The sequence below is a fragment of the Bos mutus genome, chromosome 15 (assembly GCF_027580195.1).
Source record: "Bos mutus isolate GX-2022 chromosome 15, NWIPB_WYAK_1.1, whole genome shotgun sequence".
Lineage (NCBI taxonomy): Eukaryota > Metazoa > Chordata > Mammalia > Artiodactyla > Bovidae > Bos > Bos mutus.
The window spans coordinates 79,026,553-79,047,867 of record NC_091631.1 but is presented as its reverse complement, the minus strand read 5'-3'; the positions used below and the strand labels follow the sequence as shown (position 1 = coordinate 79,047,867).

At 37.3% G+C, this 21,315-nt stretch overlaps 1 protein-coding gene and 2 pseudogenes across 1 annotated transcript; all 3 read left to right on the top strand.

Annotated features, from left to right (window-relative positions):
- Window positions 1–4,995: 4,995 nt before the first annotated feature.
- LOC102267622 (olfactory receptor 4A47) lies at window positions 4,996–5,913 on the top strand. Its single transcript, XM_005903400.2, has one exon. It carries the CDS (start codon window positions 4,996–4,998, stop codon window positions 5,911–5,913), a length of 918 nt encoding a protein of 305 aa, XP_005903462.2.
- A 3,765-nt stretch (window positions 5,914–9,678) lies between these two features.
- On the top strand, window positions 9,679–10,584 carry LOC138990925 (olfactory receptor 4C5-like; annotated as a pseudogene).
- A 9,444-nt stretch (window positions 10,585–20,028) lies between these two features.
- Window positions 20,029–20,901, top strand: LOC102267328 (olfactory receptor 4C3D-like; annotated as a pseudogene).
- The last annotated feature ends 414 nt before the right edge of the window (window positions 20,902–21,315 follow it).

The window sequence follows — 21,315 nt, the reverse complement described above, 5'->3', positions numbered from 1 at the left end:
ATAGGGCAAAGGTGGGGTGGGCTATAACAAGAAAAGAATTAACTCAAGGGTCCAAGGTTACAAACATTAAAGCTACCACTTACATTTCTATACACCAATTATATCAAGCAATACACTGCCAGGGCCACAGTAGGTAAGGGATATGGAAACTTAGCAGCAAGCATTGGCCCAATAACTGAAAAACCCTTCATCAATACAATTTCTAATCAATCTTTTAACTGCTCAAAGGAATCTGTGTTTAGACAGTTTAGAACATCTCATGCCTCTCACAGTTGGGAGGCTCTGAACAATCACATGTGGCCGGAAAAACCTATTCAGGCAGGCTAGAGGACTTCCAAAGAAGTTTGTAGGTTGAAACACTCTTGTCACACCCAGGAACTTTATTAACTGGAGCTGTAAGTTAACTCTTTTTTCAGAGAGAGGTAGTGGGGGACAGCCCCTTGTAAAGTCAGAGGTGTAGGTGAGAGCACAAAGCAGAAAGTAGGCAAACTCTGGTTTTGGGGGTAGATGCTCGAGAATTTCCAGGGCGACTCCTAGGGCTCGATCCTGCCTTTGCGTATGCCGAGCCTCCTTCCTCATGACCTTTGCCATGGGTGGGGTTCCTCACACTGGCTCCCGCCAGGAAAACAATGGAAACAGTGACAGATTTTATTTGTCTGGGCTCCAAAATCACTGTGAATGGTGACTGCAGCCATTCCTTGGGGGAAAAGTTATGACAAACCTAGACAGAGTATTAAAAAACAGAGGCACCACTTTGCCGACAAAATTCCATATAGTCAGGGCTATAGTTCTTCCAGTAGTCATGTATAGATGTGAGAATTGAGGCATACAGAAGGTTGAGCACTGAAGAATTGATGCTTTTGAACTGTGGTGCTGGAGAAGACCCTTGAGAGTCCCTTAGACAACAAGGAAATCAAGCCAGTCAGTCCTAATGGAAATTAACCCTGAATATTAACTGGAAGAACTGATACTGAAAGCAGAAGCTCGAGTTCTTTGGCCACCTGAGGCAAAGAGTCAACTCACTGGGAAAGCCCCTGATGCTGGAAAAAATTGAAGATGAGAGGAGAAGGGGGCAACTGAGGATGAGATGGTTGGATGGCATCACCAACTCAAGGGACATGAGTTTAAGCAAATTCTGGGAGATAGTGAAGGACAGAGAAGCCTGGTGTGCTGCAGTTCATGGGGTCACAAAGAGTCAGACATAACTCAGTGAATGAAAAACAACACCAAATGGGACCAACTTTATCTGCACTTGAACTAGACCTTAAAAGACCTTTTCTAAAATTAGCACTCATTATTCCCTGAAATCAGTTCAGATATCATCTTCAAAAACAAAACTTAAACAGATATGTCTATTTTGAAGGTCATGATTTAAACAAGAAGGATTTACATACTCTATTTGTGTACAAAATGGACTTTTCCCTTTTGGTGATATGACCACAAGTCGTTTTCTATGACTTTCCCCAGAGAATAAGGTTCTGTAAATTCTGTTTTGCATGATGATAATCCTGGTGGCATCTCTGGAGATAGTCTACTTCAAAACAATGATTAGGGTTCCAGAGAATTTAATTAGATGAGAATCTCCCTTGGAGATGCACCAACTGAATGACTCAATACTATGTGCTGCCATTAAATGTAGACAAAGTTTTGGCAGACTTTTACCTTAACCTCAGACTGTATTTGTCTGCAGCAGAAATCACATGACAGGATTCTTCTTGAATTGTAATGATGGTCTCAAATCATAATAAAAGTATGTATATGAAATTATTCTCTATCTTTTGATAAATCTAAATTTAATAATTCTCTATGAAGACAGGTCAGTAAGACACTAAGAATCAAAACATTGCAAAGATCATTTCACTATTTCATTTTCCTTGGTATAAACACCAATGACAAAATTTTTATTGTAAATAGTTTGTAGAAAATTTTTAGTTTTCTCTCTCCCTGAGAGAGAACCAAAGGCTAAATCAAAATGTTGATTTAACATTTGTCATCAGAACAAATCTTGCAACAATGAAAAATTTGTGTTTCTGTTCAATACCAATATTCAGAGTCCTTTAGGTAACAGGGCATTAATATTAGTTAATTTTGAAAATCCCAACAAAATGAAATGCAATGTTTCTGAAAGACTGAGATGAATTAATTTCCTATAATGCAAAGAGTTGGTCACAAGGAACCAGTTCAAGATACAGTGATGTTGTATGTATCTTACTCTTTGTGTTCCCAGAGATGGCATTCAGTGCATGAGGGCCAAGGGAGATGACATCAAAGACCAGAACATGCGCTTAAAGGCTCTCCTTATGCAGGTAATCAGGAAGTATATTTAGACAGAAAATTCTGTTTTAGGCTTTCTATCTTGCAAGAGTATGTTAATGGGGTAAGAATTTGTCTTTTAAGAGCTCTTCTTTGTGATTTTCATAAATAGCTGTGTTAGGAATTCTTTGTGATTACTAAAATATTGAAGATTCTTTCTATTCTATTCCACCCTTTTTGGATATTTTCTTATTTAATGATCCAAGAACTTTACCTTCTCAAAGATATTCTTAGAAATTAATTTCAAGTACAAGGATTTGGGGAATTTTCATGGGCAGATATTTGTAAATCTGATGATAGTTTCAATTTATATGTTCTCTAAACATAGCCTGTTAATGTGCTAAAATATTAAAAGGTAAAGTAACACTTTTAGACCTTCATTGAATGGCTTTCAAGAACCCAAAGAATGCTATAGTAAGCAAGCTATTACTTTGAGTCCTACTTTTCTGTTCATATGTGAGCTTCAGCATCCTATCATGTTTATTGGCCATTTAGGGATAGTCTTCTGCCGGGAGCCGGTGAGGCATTCCGCTCGTGACAAAGGTCATGAGGAAGGAGGCTCGGCATACGCAAAGGCGGGATCGAGCCTCAGGAGTCCGCCCGGATATTCTAGAGCATTTTCCCCCAAAAAAACCAGAGTTTGCCTACTTTATTGCTTTGTGCTCTCACCTCTGACTTTACTGGGGGCTGTCCCCTACCACCATCTCGCTCTCTCTGTCGAAGAGTTAACTTACAGCTCCAATTAATAAAGTTCCTGGGCAATTAGGAGTGTTTAAATCCAAACCCCTCAGATGGCTCTTTAACTCGCCTGACAAGTTTACCCGGACTCCTACAGCTATGCATACGATTGTTTACAGTCTCCCAGCCTCGAGAGGCACAGGAAGCTTAAGATATTCAAATAGCTTTAGAGCCTCTCAGAGAGTTAGAAACTGTCAGAATAAACTAGTAAAGGATTTCATTGATGAGCCAATGCTTGTTGCCAAGTTTTCACATCCCCTGAATTGTATCCTTGAATGTGTATTAATTAATATAGTTGGTATGTAGAAAAAAATAAGTAGTGGCCTTGGTGTTAGTAACTTTAGACCCTTAAGGTAATAAATTCTTTCCTTTGTTGTATACCCATTACACATCCGCCCTATCGGAATGCAATTTTATCTTTGGAAGATGGCGCCAAACCTTAAAATAATTACTCTTAGGGAAAATAAGTCTTTGTTGATAAGTCCTTGTCAAGAGTCATAAAATGTTAGTAGGCCTTCTGGCCAGAAGATGATGTAAATCACCTAAACCATTTGTATACGATAAATTTGCAGGAAACAAACCCTGGTTTTTGATAAGAATCAAAGACTGCTGACTTTGCATCCCCTATAATCCTCTATGTGTAACTTAGGGTATAAAAGCCCCTGTTAAAAATAAAGCTACGGGCCTTGCTCACCAATGCTTGGTCTCCCCATGTCAATTCTTTCCTTTAACTTCCGGCTGAAGTCTCCATCTGGAGCGTGGATATCCTCTGCGACCACTTATTTGCCTGGGCTTCTAAGACCCACTCGAGAAGGTGTCTAAGGTGGGGCACCTTCCACTATTCGAGAGGGCGCCTGCGGCCTCCGTGGTCAGAGCTAACCTGGTGTCACGGGTTATATTGATTTTCCACGTAAACCAAGCTACTCAGCCTCTTTTCTCCACTGAATTTTCCTACTGAGCTATCCTCATTCTATTACTCTTTATATCTTTAATTACCATTTGAATAGGTCGCTGACACCGTCTCCCCTTCGAATACCCTGGATCAGCCGGGGCTGGTCCCCAGCAGTCTTCCTTTAATAGATTGTTTATATTTGTATTTACTTTAAATTTGAATCATTTACTAGTTAATTTCTTAGAGATCTTTGCTTATCTTATATATTTGCTTGGTGTATATCCTCTGGAGTCAAGTTATTTTTTTTTTTTTTTAATCTTCCAATTTTATTTTATTTTTAAACTTTACATAATTGTATTATTTTTCAAATCAAAATAATTAATTTTGTCAATTGGCCTTGTGGTATTGTTTCCCAAATCTTTATAAACATTTTTCAAATCATCAAATATATCTATTTGGGGTTTAAATGATTGGATAAGAAGAATTATCCAACCCTAGAATGTAGAAACTCACCTCCTTCATTAACTGGAAATTAAATATGAAGTAAATCTTGCTTTACTTTCTTTTAAGCCTTTAATAAATGTTGATTTTTGTGTAAGGTACTAGCTTTATGTACAATTTAATTAGCTTCCAGTTGGTAAGCTAGTTGTGCTACCTCATGTATTTAGTACCCTGTCATTTTCTCATATATGGTCTTTTATCACTTGCCTTGGTCTATAAGATTGTTGTGATCAGGCAATATGTTTTAATCAGCCTTATATTTTCTTTCCTTTTTTGGCTGCCCCATGTGACTTGTAGGATCTTAGTTCTCCAACCAGGGATTGAACCCCAGGCCACTGCAGTGAAAGCACCAAGTCCTAACCACTGGACCACCAGAGAACTCTCACAACATTGTATTATAATAATATCTGAAAGTACCAGAAAATAATAAATCACAAGACATATTTTTGAATGAATAAACAAATTATCACAAGACTTCAGGAAGTCATAAGTAACAATTATTTTTATAGATAAGTATGTCCTAAGCTCTGAAATAAAACACACAGAACACTATGGAAACAAGGAACAATGTGACTGAGTTTGTCCTCTTGGGGCTCACTCAGAGAAACCAGGGTCAGAAAATATTATTTGTCTTGTTCTTGCTCATCTACATTGTGACCATGGTGGGCAACCTACTCATTGTCCTGACTGTGGTGTTCAGTCCAACCCTGGATGTCCCTATGTACTTCTTTCTTGGCTACTTATCATTTATGGATGCTGTTTATGCTACTACAGTTAACCCAAACACATTTACAGACTTACTCTATGAGAAGAAAACCATATCATTCCAAGCGTGCATGATTCAGCTCTTTACAGAGCACTTATTTGGTGGTGCTGAGATTTTACTCCTGGTCATCATGGCCTATGACCACTATGTGGCCATCTGCAAACCCTTGCATTATGTGACAATCATGAATAAGCGAGTGTGTGTCCTGCTGTTGCTGTTGGTTTGGGTTGGTGGACTGTTACATGCTATAGTTAATATTCTCTTTGTTTACTACCTTCCCTTCTGTGGCCCCAATGTTATTGACCACATCATATGTGACATGTACCCCTTGTTAAAACTGGCCTGCACTGACACCCCCATTATTGCCATCATAGTGGTTGCCAATGATGGCATAATCTGCGTGGTCCTCTTCATGCTCTTACTCATGTCCTATGGGGCCATTCTGCATTCCCTGAAGAATATTAGTCAGGAAGGGAGGCGCAAAGCCTTGTCCATCTGTGGCTCCCACATCACTGTGGTGCTCCTCTTCTTTGTGCCCTGTATATTTCTGTATGTGAGACCTCCTTCCATCTTACCCATTGATAAGTCCTTGGCTGTGTTTTACACCATTATCACCCCTATGTTGAACCCTCTAATCTATACTCTGAGAAACAGTGAGATGCAACATGCCATGGGAAAGCTATGGATCAGAAAAAGAACATGAAGCAACAGGGAAATGAATGACCAATTTTCAGTGAAGAATTGCTCTTCCCAGGAAAGCCTTTTGTGGTTATTTAACTGCAGTAAATATCTCCCCAGGATAATTAACTTAGTCATGATGAAAAGACTTATTATCTGAATATTTCCCATGATCAAAATATAATTTTAACATTTTAATGACTTCCTATTTTAAAGTTTATATTTTGCTTGAAATAGGTTTTTAAGATTTACACAATTTCTTTGGAAAATATGTATAGCTTTGGGTGTAAAATGACTTTATTAAAACTATAGATTTATGTTCTATATGATTGTCAGGTAGTTAGAATAAGAAAAAGGAGTCCAAAATGACAGTGGCTAAAAAACAAAGAAAGGGAGAAGCCCAAAAAAATGGATCAAAAGAAAATCTGCAGGACTGGAGTGAAAACTTCAGCTGAAGCAAACACACTCCCCTCTTGGCTAGTGCAATTTGCATAGGGCAAGCTCAGGGGGCAGAAGACAAAACATACAAAAAGAGGAAGCCAAGACAGATCAAGTCCTTTCCTTTGGGATCGCCTGCCCTTACACCTCCAGGGTGTACTTTCCTTTAGTTGCTGAATAAAACTCTGAGCTGTAACCAAGCTGTAACACTGGTCTGCAGTTTCCAATCTTTGCCGCGGTGAGGCAGAACTAACAAAATTATACACTCCCCTGACACGATGAGTTAAGTCATAGTTAATACTGCGATTTATTTATTTAGTGTAAGTTTTTTTCTCATACTTTTCTCTTACATAATGTGATCTTTTTCAGAATTAATGAGGTGTATTACAGATTTCAGAAAAAAAATAGAGTAAGAAATATTATATACATCTCAGTTTAGTCCTCTTCACACAAAGACAGCACATATTATTTGATTTATATGACTTACTTTTGAATCTGAAAGATACTTTACACATATTATTTTGTTTCTATTTCTTAGTACAAGATGATTGATGAAGAATATTTCAGTGTGTAATATTAATCATCTTTAGGATGTTAATTTTTTAAAAAATTGATTGAACATGATGCATGTGCAGAAAAACAACCAAGTCTTACCTTTTTCCCAAATGGGATATCATATTATCTTTTTAAGTTTATCAGGTTTGCCTAGAGTCACACGATCAGTCAAAAGGAAAATCCGCTCTTACATTGTTCATTTAGGGAAGTGTCATGAATTTAAAATAAATGCAAAACTGTTTTTAACTGAAGTGGTAAGGAAAATCAAACAAATATCACCCCCAAATTTGCATTTTTATGAATAGAATTATTTGAATGTTTATCATTATTCTATAACTTAGTGATTTATAAATTAGGTAAAGGCAGTACAAGGTATGAATTCCATAGAATCCTATAACTCCATGACAGCGCTAAAGGTAACACATAGATTTCCATGAAGACACCCAATAATCTTTATGTTATGCATCAGTCTTTCAGAATAAGTTTTCCTGACCAAAGTTAAGTTTATTTAGCAGTTATTTATCAAAAGATGTACAGATGCTTTAAAAATAAAATAAATTTGTTAAAGGGGATATATTTTCTCACATATTTTATTTATTTTTGCAAATAAAACACAAACTTCCTTCTTCCATTGGAAAACACAAAAGACATAGCATATTTTATTTATTTATTTATTTATTTTAATTTTTTAACTTTATAATATTGTATTGGTTTTGCCATATAGATATTAAAAGGGTTTAAAATGATAGTTTATCAAGATATGGATGATGTTGAGGGAAACCAATAAGGGATTATACAGCACTGTCAACTATAAATTGGCACTGAGACTGAATTCACCAAGTGTACTTGCCAGCGACTGAACAACAAAAAGAGCATTTGCCATCTGCCTCTGTGGACATTGAATCCTGTCCTGCTATAGCTGCTGACCTTCAACACACCCTAAGGGGGATTAAGGGGAATTCAGTGAGGCACCCGGTGCTCCAGGGGAACTGGTGGAACAGACCTTTAGATAAATTCAGGAACTGATTTCAGGATCCCAATTCTTGCCAACAAATCTAGTGGAGGTGATGAAATTACAGCTTGTTGTTGTTCAGTCACTCAGCTGTGTCCAACTCTTTGAGACCCCCAAGAACTGCAGAATTCCAACTTTCCCTGTTCTTGGCCATCTCCCAGAGCCTGCTCAAATTCACGTCCATCAAGTTGGTGATGCCATCCAACCATCTGCTGCTCTATTGTCCCCTTCTCTTCCTGCCTTCAATCTTTCCCAGCATCAGGGTCTTTTCAAATGAGTCAGCTCTTCACATCAGATGGCCAAAGTATTGGAGCTTCAGCTTCAGCATCAGTCCTTCCAATGAATATTAAGGATCGATTTCCTTTAGGATTGACTGGTTTGCAGTCCAAGTGATTCTCAAGAGTTTTATCAAACACCACTGTTCAAAAGCATCAATTCCTTGGTGATCAGCCTTATTTATGATCCAACTATCATATCCATGCATGACTAATGGAAAAACCGTAGCTTTAACTATACAGACCTTTGTTGGCAAAGTAATGTCACAGCTTTTTAATATGCTGTCTCAGTTTGTCAATGATTTTCTTCCAAGGAGCAAGCATCTTTTAATTTCATGACTACAGTCACCATTTGCAAACAAACTTTCTACATCCGTTGGAAAACTGACAAGAAAAAAAAAAAAGATATTTAAAATGGGAAATTAAAATAGTTTTAAATATCATTTTAAAATGATAACCTATTAATTTATGGATAGAATTGGGGGAAACTAATGAAGGATAATATAGTACCATTGAGGACCCAGCTACAGTAGGAAACCATTAAAACAATAAGGCCTGTGAGATCTAGGAGAGAGAGAGATCTCAGGAACCCAGATGGTCCATCCAAAAGGAGCAGCCTCAGCTAAAGGCACCCAGCCACTGACAACCCATAACAGGAACCAGGACAGTAAACCCCATGACATTTCTTATTTTCTTCTCACCTGCCTACTAATACTCAGCTAGTGCTACATCTTGGCTAGGAGGTAAGGGAGATGGTTGAAGCAGACCAAGGAAAAGAGCTGCTCAGGGTAGAGAAAGTGAGAAGTTCTAGTGGAAGAAAGGAATATATCTATCCATTTTTCCAACAGTTTATTTAATTGTTTTTTGTTTGTTTGTTTGTTTTGTCTTTTTAAGAAAGAGAGTAAGCACTATTTTTTGGAGTTGCTCAATAAAGGAAAACACAGGGAGAGTCTTCCAACTTAATTTATTCAGCTAATTTTATTGAACAACAGTGTCAGTCTGACTCTGACTTAAGTGATAATTGATGAGGTGATGGCAAATACAGGCTTATATCTCAGACTTATTTAAGTATTTTTACAAGGAAGAAAGGAGTAAATTAGACTGTGTGTAAACAATATGCAGATCACATCCAGTTGTACAATTCATTTTAACTTTTAAGGACGTGTTTTTAACATTTTTTCTTGCTTGAGAAGCTCTCAGGTTTATTACATGGTGAGTACCTGGGCCTGGGTATCCTCCAACAAAGAACCAGGGACCACTTGTCAGAAGGTATGGAAGAAGAACCCGAGCATCCTTGTAGTAAGCTGAATTAAATAACCTTGAAAGTTTACTCTTCCTATAAAATAGAAAAGGCAGCATGCTTACACACCAAGGAAAAAAATACTATTTATTATTAAAATGTGTTGGACTTACCTGAAAACCCAAAATATAAATTTCTCATCTCTTTGCTATTAAAAGCTTTGTCTTTATAGATCAGTTATCCACTTCTGAATTCATCAACAGCACTGAAATGCAATAAAACAAGATGAATGAGACTGAAGTCATTCTAGTGCGACTTACCCAGAATCCTCAGATACAGAGAATTCTACTTTTATGTTATTTTTCACCTACATTGTCACTGTTGTGGGCAACCTGCTTATTGTGGTAACTATAATCTGCAGCTAGACTTTGAATTCTCTGTTGAATTTCTTCCTGACCTTCCTGTCCTTGATAGATGCCTGCTATCCCTCTTTCATAATACTGAAAATGATAGTTGATTTGCTTTCTGATTCAAAAGCTATCTCCTTCAGGGGCTGCATGGCACAGCTCTTCATTGAACATTTCTTGGGAGCTTCACAGATTGTCCTTTTGTGGTTCTAGTCTATGAATAATAGGTGGCCATCTGCAGTGTGTATGTCTTAAGTCTCTCTGCATTATGTCACCATCATGAACCATCATATATGCTTCCTCCTGGTGGAGGTGTGTTGGGCAATGGGTTTTCAACAATTGGTTGTGCAAAACCTAGTCATTTTCTGGGTCCCATTCTGTGGCCCCAACATCATGGGCCATTTCATGTGTGACATTTTCCCCCAATATAATATGTTTGCACTGACACTTTCCTTGGTGGTTTCTTGGTTGCTGCTGAAGTTGGCAATCCTTGTCAATGCTTTTGTAATGTCTTGATGTTCTGTGTGATTTTCCTGTGCATGTACAGGACTCATGGGGAGGACAAAGCCCTGTCTACCTGTGGCTTCCACATCAGAATTGTTGTCTTGTTTTCTGTAACTTCTATATTTATGTATCTGCAACCAGTAACTACTTTTCCCATGGGTAAAATCATAGCAGTAATACTGTCATCTATACAGTAAGGAATATAGAGGGCAAAAATGTCATTAAAATATTATTAAACAGGAATACAATTTCAGATAAGAGGTGAGCCAATAGGAAGATTTTATTTCTATCATGATCTTTATATGTTCATATATTTTTTATATATTTTACTGATATTGATAGCTCAGTTGGTAAAGAATCCTGCTGCAATGAGGGAGACCTGGGTTCAATTCCTGGGTTGGGAAGATCCCCTGGAGAAAGCAAAGGTAATTTTTATGTTTTCATGATCTTTATATTTTCATCTTTTATTACTATAAAGACTTTCCCAAACCCCTCATCTGACACTAACAGGACTACTGCAACATAGGCAGAGGTAGTATTTAGATCTGCATTCTCCTAAATTTAAATGTGATAGTCTTTCAAACACTTCAAGAGACATCATCAAAAACAGCATTTCATCAGACTCTCTCTTCTTTTATAGTAATAGAAAATTTATTTTTCCTTTCTCATTATAGAGTTGTATAAGGTGCCTATGATTTAAGTAGTCGGTACTCAGAAAGCTGTATGGCTTACTGGTATATATGATGATGTGAAATATAAAATAGAAGGAAGATACTTGTCAATACTCTCTTGACATACACTTGATATCCTAATATTGAAATTATATTTTATTTCTTGCCCTGTTGGGTAAAATTGTCAGTGATTATGAAAATTAATTGCATTACATTTAAACTGATGACTAAATTTTAAAGTATTTCCAAATAAAAAAAAATAAAATTAAAATTTAGTGATCTTACTTTATAGACAACAGTGGAGGCTCATAAAATAGCTAGATCATAAAATATGTGTCAACTTTGAGCCTGAATACTCTTATTCCATATCCTCTAATGTTTTCATTATACAGAATCCCTTCAGGGTTGGTGTTTGATTGATGAAAATCTCTTTGTTTATATGCCATAGAAAGTTACACTGTTTTGTTAACAATTATTTGTAGCCAGCAAATGAAAGTGTTTTTCAAAAACACATAGTAAAATATATATAGAAAACACTTCACTTATTATAAAGTTGTTTTAATACTTATCTCCTTGAATTGGAAGTCTTATTTGAAAACTGCTTTATGAGATTACTTATAAGAGATATATAAAAAGAACACGGGGATCTTTACTTTTCAATTGCCAAAAAAAAGTATTACTCAGGTAAACAAAACTTATTCTTAATGAATTTTAGCTCTTTTCCAAAATGAGGTTGGCTACTAAAATACAAGTCTGTGTATATGTCATTGATGTGTTTATAGTATCTTCTTCTGATAGAAAGGTTCAGCCTCCCACTACATGAATAGCAGAGATGGTCACAATAAAGGACAGAAATGCTATGGACCTAAAAGAAGCAGCAGATATTAAGAACAGGTGGCAAGAATACACAGAAGAACTATACCAAAAAAAGATCTTCATGACTCAGATAATCATGGTGGTGTCATCACCAAACTAGAACCAAACATCCTGGAATGTGAAGTTAAGTGGAATGTGAAGTTAAGTGGGCCTTGGGAGGCATCGCTATGAACAAAGCTAGTGGAGCTGATGGAATTCAGTTGAGCTATTTCAAATCCTAAAAGATGATGCTTTGAAAGTGTTGCACTCAATATGCCCATAAATTTGGAAAACTCAGGAGTGGCCACAGGACTTGAAAAGGTCAGTTTTTATTCTAATCCCAAAGAAAGTCAATGCTCAAACTGCTGCTCAAAGTATGCTCAAACTGCTACAAAATTGCACTCATCTCACACGCGAGTAAAGTAATGCTCAAAATTCTCCAAGCCAGGCTTCAACAGTACATGAACCATGAACTTCTAGATGTTCAAGCTGGATTTAGAAAAGGCAGAGGAACCAGAGATCAAATTGCCAACATCTGCTGGATCATCAAAAAAGCAAGGAAGTTCCAGAAAAACATCTGCTTTATTGACTATGCCAAAGCCTTTGACTGTATGGACCACAACAAACTCTGGAAAATTCTGAAAGAGATGGGAATACCAGACTACCTGACATTCCTCTTGAGAAATCTATATGCAGGTCAGGAAGCAATACTTAGAACTGGACATGGAAAAACAGACCGGTTCCAAATAAGGGAAGGAGTACATCAAGGCTGTATATCGTCACCCTGCTTATTTAACTTATATACAGAGAACATCATAAGAAACACTGAGATGGATGAACCACAACCTGGAATCAAGACTTCCAGGAGAAATATCAATAAGCTCAGATATGTAGATGACACGACTGTTATGGCAGACAGTGAAGAAGAACTAAAGACCGTATTCATGAAATTGAAAGAGGAGAGTGAAAAAGTTGGCTTAAAGCTCAACATTCAGAAAACTAAGATCATGGCATCTGGTCCCATCACTTCATGGGAAATAGATGGGGAAACAGTGGAAACATTGACAGACTTTACTTTTTTTGGCTCCAAAATCACTGCAGATGGTGCCTGCAGCCATGAAATTAAAAGACACTTGCTCCTTGGAAGGAAAGCTGTGACCAACCTAGACAGCATATTGAAAAGCAGAGACATTACTTTGCCAACAAAGGTCCATCCAGTCAGGCTATGGTTTTTCCTATAGTCATGTATGGATGTGAGAGTTGGACTATAAAGAAAGCTGAGTGCTGAAAAATTGATGCTTTTGACTTGGTGGTGTTTGTAGAAGACTCTTGAGAGTCCCTTGGACTGCAAGGAGATCCAACCAGTCCATCCTAAGGGAAATCAGTCCTGAATATTCATTGAAAGGACTGATGTTGAAGCTGAAACTCCAATCCTTTGGCCACTTGATGAGAAGAACTGATGCATTTGAAAAGACCATGATGCTGGGAAAGGTTGAAGGCTAGAAAAGAAGGGGACAACAAAGGTTGAGATGCTTTGATTGCATCACCAACTTAATGGACATGAGTTTGAATAAGCTCTGGGAGTTGGAAATGGACTGGGAGGCCTAGTGTGCTGAAGTCCATGGGGTCTCAAAGAGTCAGACATGACTGAGCAACTGAAATGAACTGAACTGACATGAGTAGCATATGCTCTATTGAAGAAATCTTTAGACTTCATAATGCAAAATTATATAGCATGCATATTATGGTTCTGAAGATGTAATGGAGAATAGACACACTACTTCAAGATTAGAATAAGGAATTTTATTTTACCAGGGCTTCCCTGGGAGTTTAGATGGGAAAGAATCCACCTGCAATGCAGGATACCTGGGTTCAATCTCCGGGATGGGAAAATCTCCTGGAGAAGGTAATGGCTACCCACTACAGTATACTTGCCTTCAGATTTCCACGGACAGAGGAGCCTGGTGAGCTACACTCCATGAAGTCTCAAAGAGTCAGACATGACTGAGTGATTAACACATACACACACACACACACACACACCATCATCTTCTTTAAAAAGTTTTTCCTCTTTCTGCAAATAGTTTACCAAGATACATTGTGTGTTTCTGCATTCTGTGATTCTGCCCATAATATGATTATTGGCACAAAAGTTGTTATATTTGTTTCTACTTCAATAAGAAGTATATCTGGAAGAGTTTTGAGACCACAGTCCAACTCCAGACACTTTTCTATTCCTAGTAAACAACTTAGGAGATGTCCTTCCAGGATGAAAGTCTTTTGGAGTAGACTAATGTGATTGCCAACATCTGCTGGATCGTTGAAAAAGCAAGAGAGTTCCAGAAAAACATCTATTTCTGCTTTATTGACTATACCAAAGCCTTTGACTGTGTGGATCACAATAAAATGTGGACAATTCTGAAAGAGATGGGAATACCAGACCACCTGACCTGCCTCTTGAGAAATCTGTATGCAGGTCAGGAAGCAACAGTTAGAACTGGACATGGAACAACAGACTGGTTCCAAATAGGAAATGGAGTACATCAAAGCTGTATATTGTCACCCTGCTTACTTAACTTATATGGAGAGTACATCATGAGTAATGCTGGGCTGGAGGAAGCACAAGCTGGAATCAAGATTGCCAGGAGAAATATCAATAACCTCAGATATGCAGATGACACCACCCTTATGGCAGAAAGTGAAGAAGAACTAAAGAGCCTCTTAACGAAAGTGAAAGAGGAGAGTGAAAAAGTTGGCTTAAAGCTCAAAATTCGGAAAACTAAGTCATGGCATCCAGTCCCATCACTTCATGGCAAATAGATGGGGAAACAGTGGCTGACTTTATTTTTCTGGGCTCCAAAATCACTGCAGATGGTGATTGCAGCCATGAAATTAAAAGGAGCTTACTCCTTGGAAGGAAAGTTATGACCAACCTAGACAGCATATTGAAAAGCAGAGACATTACTTTGCCAGCAAAGGTCGGTCTAGTCAAGGCTATGGTTTTTCCAGTGGTCATGTATGGATGTGAAAGTTGGACTATAAAGAAAGCTGAGCACCAAAGAATTGATGCTTTTGAACTGTGGTGTTGGAGAAGACTCTTGAGAGTCTCTTGGACTGCAAGGAGATCCACCTAGTCCATCCTAAAGGAAATCCGTACTGAATATTCATTGGAAGGACTGATGTTAAAGCTGAAACTCCAATACTTTGGCCACCTGATGAGAACAGCTGACTCATTGGAAAATACCCTGATTCTGGGAAAGATAGAGGGCAGGAGGAGAAGGGGACGACAGAGGATGAGATGGTTGGATGATATCACTGACTCAATGGACATGAGTTTGAGTAAACTCCGGGAGTTGGTGATGGACAGGGAGGCCTGGTGTGCTGCGGTTCATGGGGTCAGAAAGAGTCGGACACGACTGAGTGACTGAACTGAACGTGATTTGTGCTCTTGAAAGTTTTGTTTTTAGAACATGTTTCTCTGTGTATTTAAATGAGTGAAGCTGCCCAAAAGAATAATTTAGGTACCTGATTTTGTAAAATTAGTCTCTGAAAATATCAAACATCTTAACATACCTTACCTAGTTTCTTATCAACGATGATAAAATCTATGTGTTATTCCTTCTGCTTTCCTTCTGGTTTATCCTTCAAGTTTAAGAATCTGTATTTCTGTCTCTCCAGGGCTGTTAACCACTCTGTTCTTGAATCTGTATTCTAGAAATGACTTTCCTGGTATACCTCCAGGAAGTCTTCTTTGAAAAATTATTTTTATGGACAGGCTTCACAGTTTTAGAGCTAACTCTACTCTTTTTTTCTTTTTCATGCTTGACTAGGCCCTGGGGTGCTGGACTAGACAGGTATACAGGTTCTAAAGTTGTCTCTTTAACCACACTGTAGATATTTAAGAAGAGGTTGAATGACCACTCAATGGGACATTTTGAATACACATCAATCTTTATGAGGTTGAGAATAATGACTTTGTCAGTACATGCTAATTATCATATGACTATTGCTTTAATTCCAGAGTTGAAAGACAAGTTGAAGACATTTGCATGATGACACTTCAGAAATAATCCATATCCCTTATAGTTCTTTCTTTATTTTTTTCAAATCTTCATTTAGATTGCCTTTGGCGTATGCCATCACAAATATCACAACACAATAATATGTGTGTGTCTAGTCAAACTAGGTTTAGTCACAAGTTTTCAGTTTTCCTAAATTATTTTCCTGTGTGACACATGTTGCTCATAATGACCAGATTCTCTGAATCCAGTTGACAGTTATGTCCAATTTATTTTTCTTATTAATGAAAGCATATTTGAATGTGTTGAGTGAGGCTGCTTCTATGCATAAATATTCCTGAGTCAAATTATATTACATTTATTTACAAAATTATTTCAAATGTTAGTACTGATTTCTTTCAGTAGATAATTATACTGAGCTTTACAGTTGGTGACATGTAATGTCACTTTACTTGTAAAATATTAATTTAAAAGTAAGGATCCTGGTCCAGGATCTAGTGAACTGGCATCTTATTTCCCCTTGGCAAATGGCTTTCTTATCCCACATCTTCTATTTCCTTGTTATAAATTGTCAATATTATTGCCTATTTTTCTATTCCATTTGGATATTGTACAATTAAATTTAAATGAAAAAAAATACATTTACCATCTCTGAATACAATTGAAGAGTAAATTATTTTCATCATTATCATGTCGATCTAAATCCAGAATTGGCACAAGAAACAACTTCTTTGGAAAAGTACTGTATAATTTACCTGATATGAAGTGTCAATATTATAATAGGGCTTAGAACCGATCACTCAAAGTAAACCCGAAGGCAGTATTTAAAAATTATGACTGGCATGGATGGTAGATCAATTTAAAATATTATAGTAAAAATTTAAAATTCAGATAGTTGACTGCCTAAATATTTTACTTTACAATACTGAATATTCAATCTCCATATTAAGCTCATTTGTTATCAGAAACAATTTCATAAATATTCTTTTTTTTTCTCTTATAGTATTTGACCTTCATGTAGACTCAAGGAAAAGTTCAAAATTAAAAATGAGTACTATAGAACTTTTCCTCCACTGTTGTATTAACTTACTTGAAATACTTAATCATTGGCAGAGCTGCTAATGATGATGTAATACCTCTGAGGTCCTGTTAGCCACAGCTAAGAAACTTTACAGAATTTGCCCCCAAACAGCATATATAGAAGTGCTTTGAAAGCTTATCCAAAGATACCATTTATAAATTAGAAAATATGCTTATTGTAGCTGAGCTAGTTGGTATTTTGCTAGTTTACAATTTTACTTCTTTCTTGGTGAAGTAACTGTTGCTGGAACCTATATCAGACACGTTCACAGGTGAGCCTTTTTTTTTCCAGGAAATTGTATAATCATGGACTCTGAGAATTAAATATAACCGACATATCATATAACTATCCCTCATCCTCACTTGACACTGAAATTCCTTTTTCATCATACAAAACATCGAGAATGACAGACTCAAGTACAATGCCACCAACTTAGAAGTAAAATATCTCAGGGCCTCTTTGTATTGATATGATTTTAAATTAGTTAGAATCATATCGCAATTAGTTAGAATTAAATTAGTTGGAATAATTATACAATTTAAAAGAGCATCTACAATTTTCTTGACTTTACAGAATGTTAGTATGATATTTCACAATTTTTAAAAGCACCTGTTAAAACTACACATTGATTAAAGAGATGCACTATATTGTAATGATCTATTTCTCCAGTGTTGAACAATCCATATCATTTCCAAATTTCCCACAGATCATAATAACTGTGTTGAGCATACTTGTAAATATTTATATTTCTTCTCTAAAAATATTTTCCATAGGATTTATTAGTAGAAAGAGTATTGTGGAGATAAAGAAATATGAAAAAGTTATTTCTGCTTCTTCCTAGTTATTTTCAAAAAGCTTTCAGTAATTGCATCTAAATCTTGCTTTACATCATTTCAATACTTTCTAATCTGCTGGGGGATCCCACCTCAGAATAAGGAAATGTAGTGGGACTGCTGCACCTTGTTTCCACACATGTACAAAATTTAATTCAGGTGATTACACAGTAAACCTCTATACCCATTTATCTTGGAAAAGAAAGACTTATTTTTTGTAGAATATATTTCATTATGTTTATATGTCCTCATCTCTTGTTGTTGAGAAGTTGTCCCCCCAGGTCTCTTACACTTGTAGTAATGAAGTGTCCTGTAACCAGGAGTGATAATGCTGGGTACTATGGGAAGATGGGAGAAGAAGGCATGAGAATGCATGTAGTGGAAACAGAAAGAGTGGGAGACTCATGCTTATCATGGAAGGATGCCTTGCTGCTCTTTGGTAACGAAATTTCAGCCATTAAGTGTATTTAACAGGGACGCTCTTGATGACTGTGTGAACAATATGTATTAACATGCACACTGATCTTCCAATAGATCCTTATTGAATGAGTGAACTTGTAATAAGTACTTATCACAGGTAAAAGGTTTTATATATGTTTCTGTTAGTCTGTGTATTACCGTTGTTTAGTCACTAAGGTGTGTCTGACTCTTTGTGATTCCATGGACTGTGGGGAGTTCTGCCCATGGAATTTCCCAGGCAAGCATACTGTAGTAGGTTGCCTTTCCCTTCTCTAGGGGATCTTCCTGATCCAGGGATTGAACCCACATCTCCTGCTTTGGCAGGCAGATTCTTTACCACTGATCCACCTGGAAAGTCGAGTCTGTATGTACATGTTTATATGTGTAGTACATTATCTGTTTTACCTAGAAGTCTATTTTGTTCTGTTCTCTACATTAAATTTTATTTTTAGAACTCTGAAAATAAGGATTTCCTTTGCTTAAAAAAATTATTGTGTACTGAACAACTTCATGCAAATTTTTTTCAATCCAAGTCTAGAGAAGCTAGCCTGAATATGACTGAATATGATTATGTTAAATTATATGTGGAACAGAATTTTAGAGAATAAAAATATCAATAAAAATGCCATCATTATCTTGAAAGTAAAATGATCCAATAATATATTATTTCCCAGAGGCAAAGAATTATTTTCATACTTACCCCATAAAGGGTGTCAAAACCTATTAAACTAGAAAGCAATGCCTTTCAAATGTTTATGTTTCTCATCAAGTAGAGAAAAATGACAAACAGAGCAAGAGAAAAAGAGCACTAATTCCTCTTAGGTTTATAGTCTGGTTGTTGTTGTTTAGTTGCCAAATTGTGTCTGACTCTTCTGGGACCCCATGAACTGTAGCTGGCCAGGCTCCTCTGTCCATGGGATTTCCCAGGCAAAATTACTGAAGGGGGATGCCATTTTTTGCTCAAGGCAATCTTCCTGGCCCTAGGATTGAACCCTGGTCTCCTGAATTTCAGTTGGATTTTTTACTGTTGAGTCACCAGGCAAGACCTTACATTCTGGGGAAGAGTCATACTCTTACCCATGGAAAATGGCAATTCACAAAGTATTTCTGCATCATCTAGTATCATCTAATATGTTTCAGGCATTGCAGATACTATGCCAGGCACTATGGTAAGTGAGAAAACACACTTGAAGAGTATGTGTGTTTTGAAAGGGACTAGACAGAGTGTGTCACCAAGGACTTATAATCATTCCCAAAACATCTAGTTTATGACAGATATTTATTGATGTTGTCTGTCTTTCCACAGTTAGAACTGAAGGTTCAAATGTAAACACCCATGAGAAAATAACTCTTACTTTTGTGCAGCACTTCTCAGCTTACAAGATACATCTGAAAATTATAATTTGTAAGACGATAGACATAGAGGAGGGCTGGGGTCATGGAGTACTGTGATGACAGTACATGAAGCTGGAACCAGAATGAGAATCCAGGGCTCATGTAGAGAGCCCAGTGTGTTCTCAGTAAACTGCACATCAGGTCTTGCCCGATAGATGTTTTACGGTTGACAGGGAACAGGTGTCTGAAGCTAAAAAGCCATCTTGTAAGAAGTAGGAAGACTTGAAAGAAGTACTGGAACAAAAGTGCCAAAGGCATGCTCCACTGTTAAAATGACTGCACTATTTTCATTCTCAGAAATTCAGACCACAATTCTTTCATGGTTAAAAGTATCACTCATTTTTTTTTTTTTTTTTGTAGGTAATTCGGGGCCCAGGAAAGATGGCTATTTCCTAAATGGACGTCCTTACACTGACCAATAATGTGACTGAATTTGTTCTCCTGGGACTCACGCAGAATCCACACGTACAGAAAATACTCTTCATTGTCTTTCTGTTCATTCTCCTATTCACTGTGCAGGGCAACTTGCTCATTGTCATCACCATCTCCCTCAGCCCCACGCTTTCTGCTCCCATGTATTTCTTTCTCACTCACTTGCCCTTTTTAGATGCCTTCTTCACCTGTGTGAGCATGCCCAAATTGATCATTGACCTGTTGCACCAGAGGAGAACCATCTCCCGGGGTGGCTGCCTGACTCAGCTCTTTGTGGAGCACTTTCGGGGAGCATCAGAGATCATCCTTCTCATCGCCATGGCCTATGACCGCTATGCGGCTATTTGCAAACCTCTGCACTACATGGTCATCATGCGAAAAGGGCTCTGCCAGCTCCTGATGGTGGTGGCCTGGATCAGGGGCATCTTGCCACTGAGCAGATTCTCTTTATGGTCGACTTGACCTTCTGTGGTCATGTGTGATTTCTTCTCCTTAATGGAACTTTCCTGCAGCGACACCTACCGACCCGGAATGGTGGTGGCAACTAACAGTGGGGGCATGTGCGTGCTTATTTTCTCCATGTTATTGGTCTCTTACATAGTCATATTGAGGTCTCTGAAATCCCATGGCTCTGAAGGCAGGTGCAAAGCCCTCTCTACATGTGTCCCCCACTTTACACTAGTGGTGTGCTTTTTTGTCCCTTGTATATTAATTCAGTTGCTCCCTGTAGCCACTTACCCTAAAGACAAGTGGGTGGCTGTGTTCTTTGCAATCTTCACTCCCATGCTAAATCCTATTATTTATACAGTGAGAAATGCAGAGGTTAAAATGCCATGAGGACTTTGTTGAAGAAGATAATAACTTAGAGTATTCAAGAGCCAATTTAGTGATCATTTGTGTACCTAGGGAGGATTGTACCTGTTGTAAATTGTGAAAGAATACTAAGAATTTGCAGACCACTGGCAGAAAATAAATATCTAGAATCTAATACTTATTGATGATTTAATGACTAGGTATATTTTAGGCACATTCATCAATTTTGCTGCACTTTACCAAGGCTTCAATGTTCGTGTTCATAGATTCAGACTAGACAATGGAAAGAACAAGCATAGACCCCTACTTTGGTGATTGTAGAATAAGATTTTTCCTCCAGAGTCTTACTGCTGCTTTAGTAAATTCTTCATATATGTTAATTGGATGAAATTTTTTTTCCATAGAATCTTGATCTCAAAAAAAAAAATGTTTCCCCCT

Coding starts and splice junctions, on each gene's coding strand:
- LOC102267622 (XM_005903400.2), top strand. CDS start 4,996: ATGGAAACAAGGAACAATGTGACTGAGTTTGTCCTCTTGGGGCTCACT.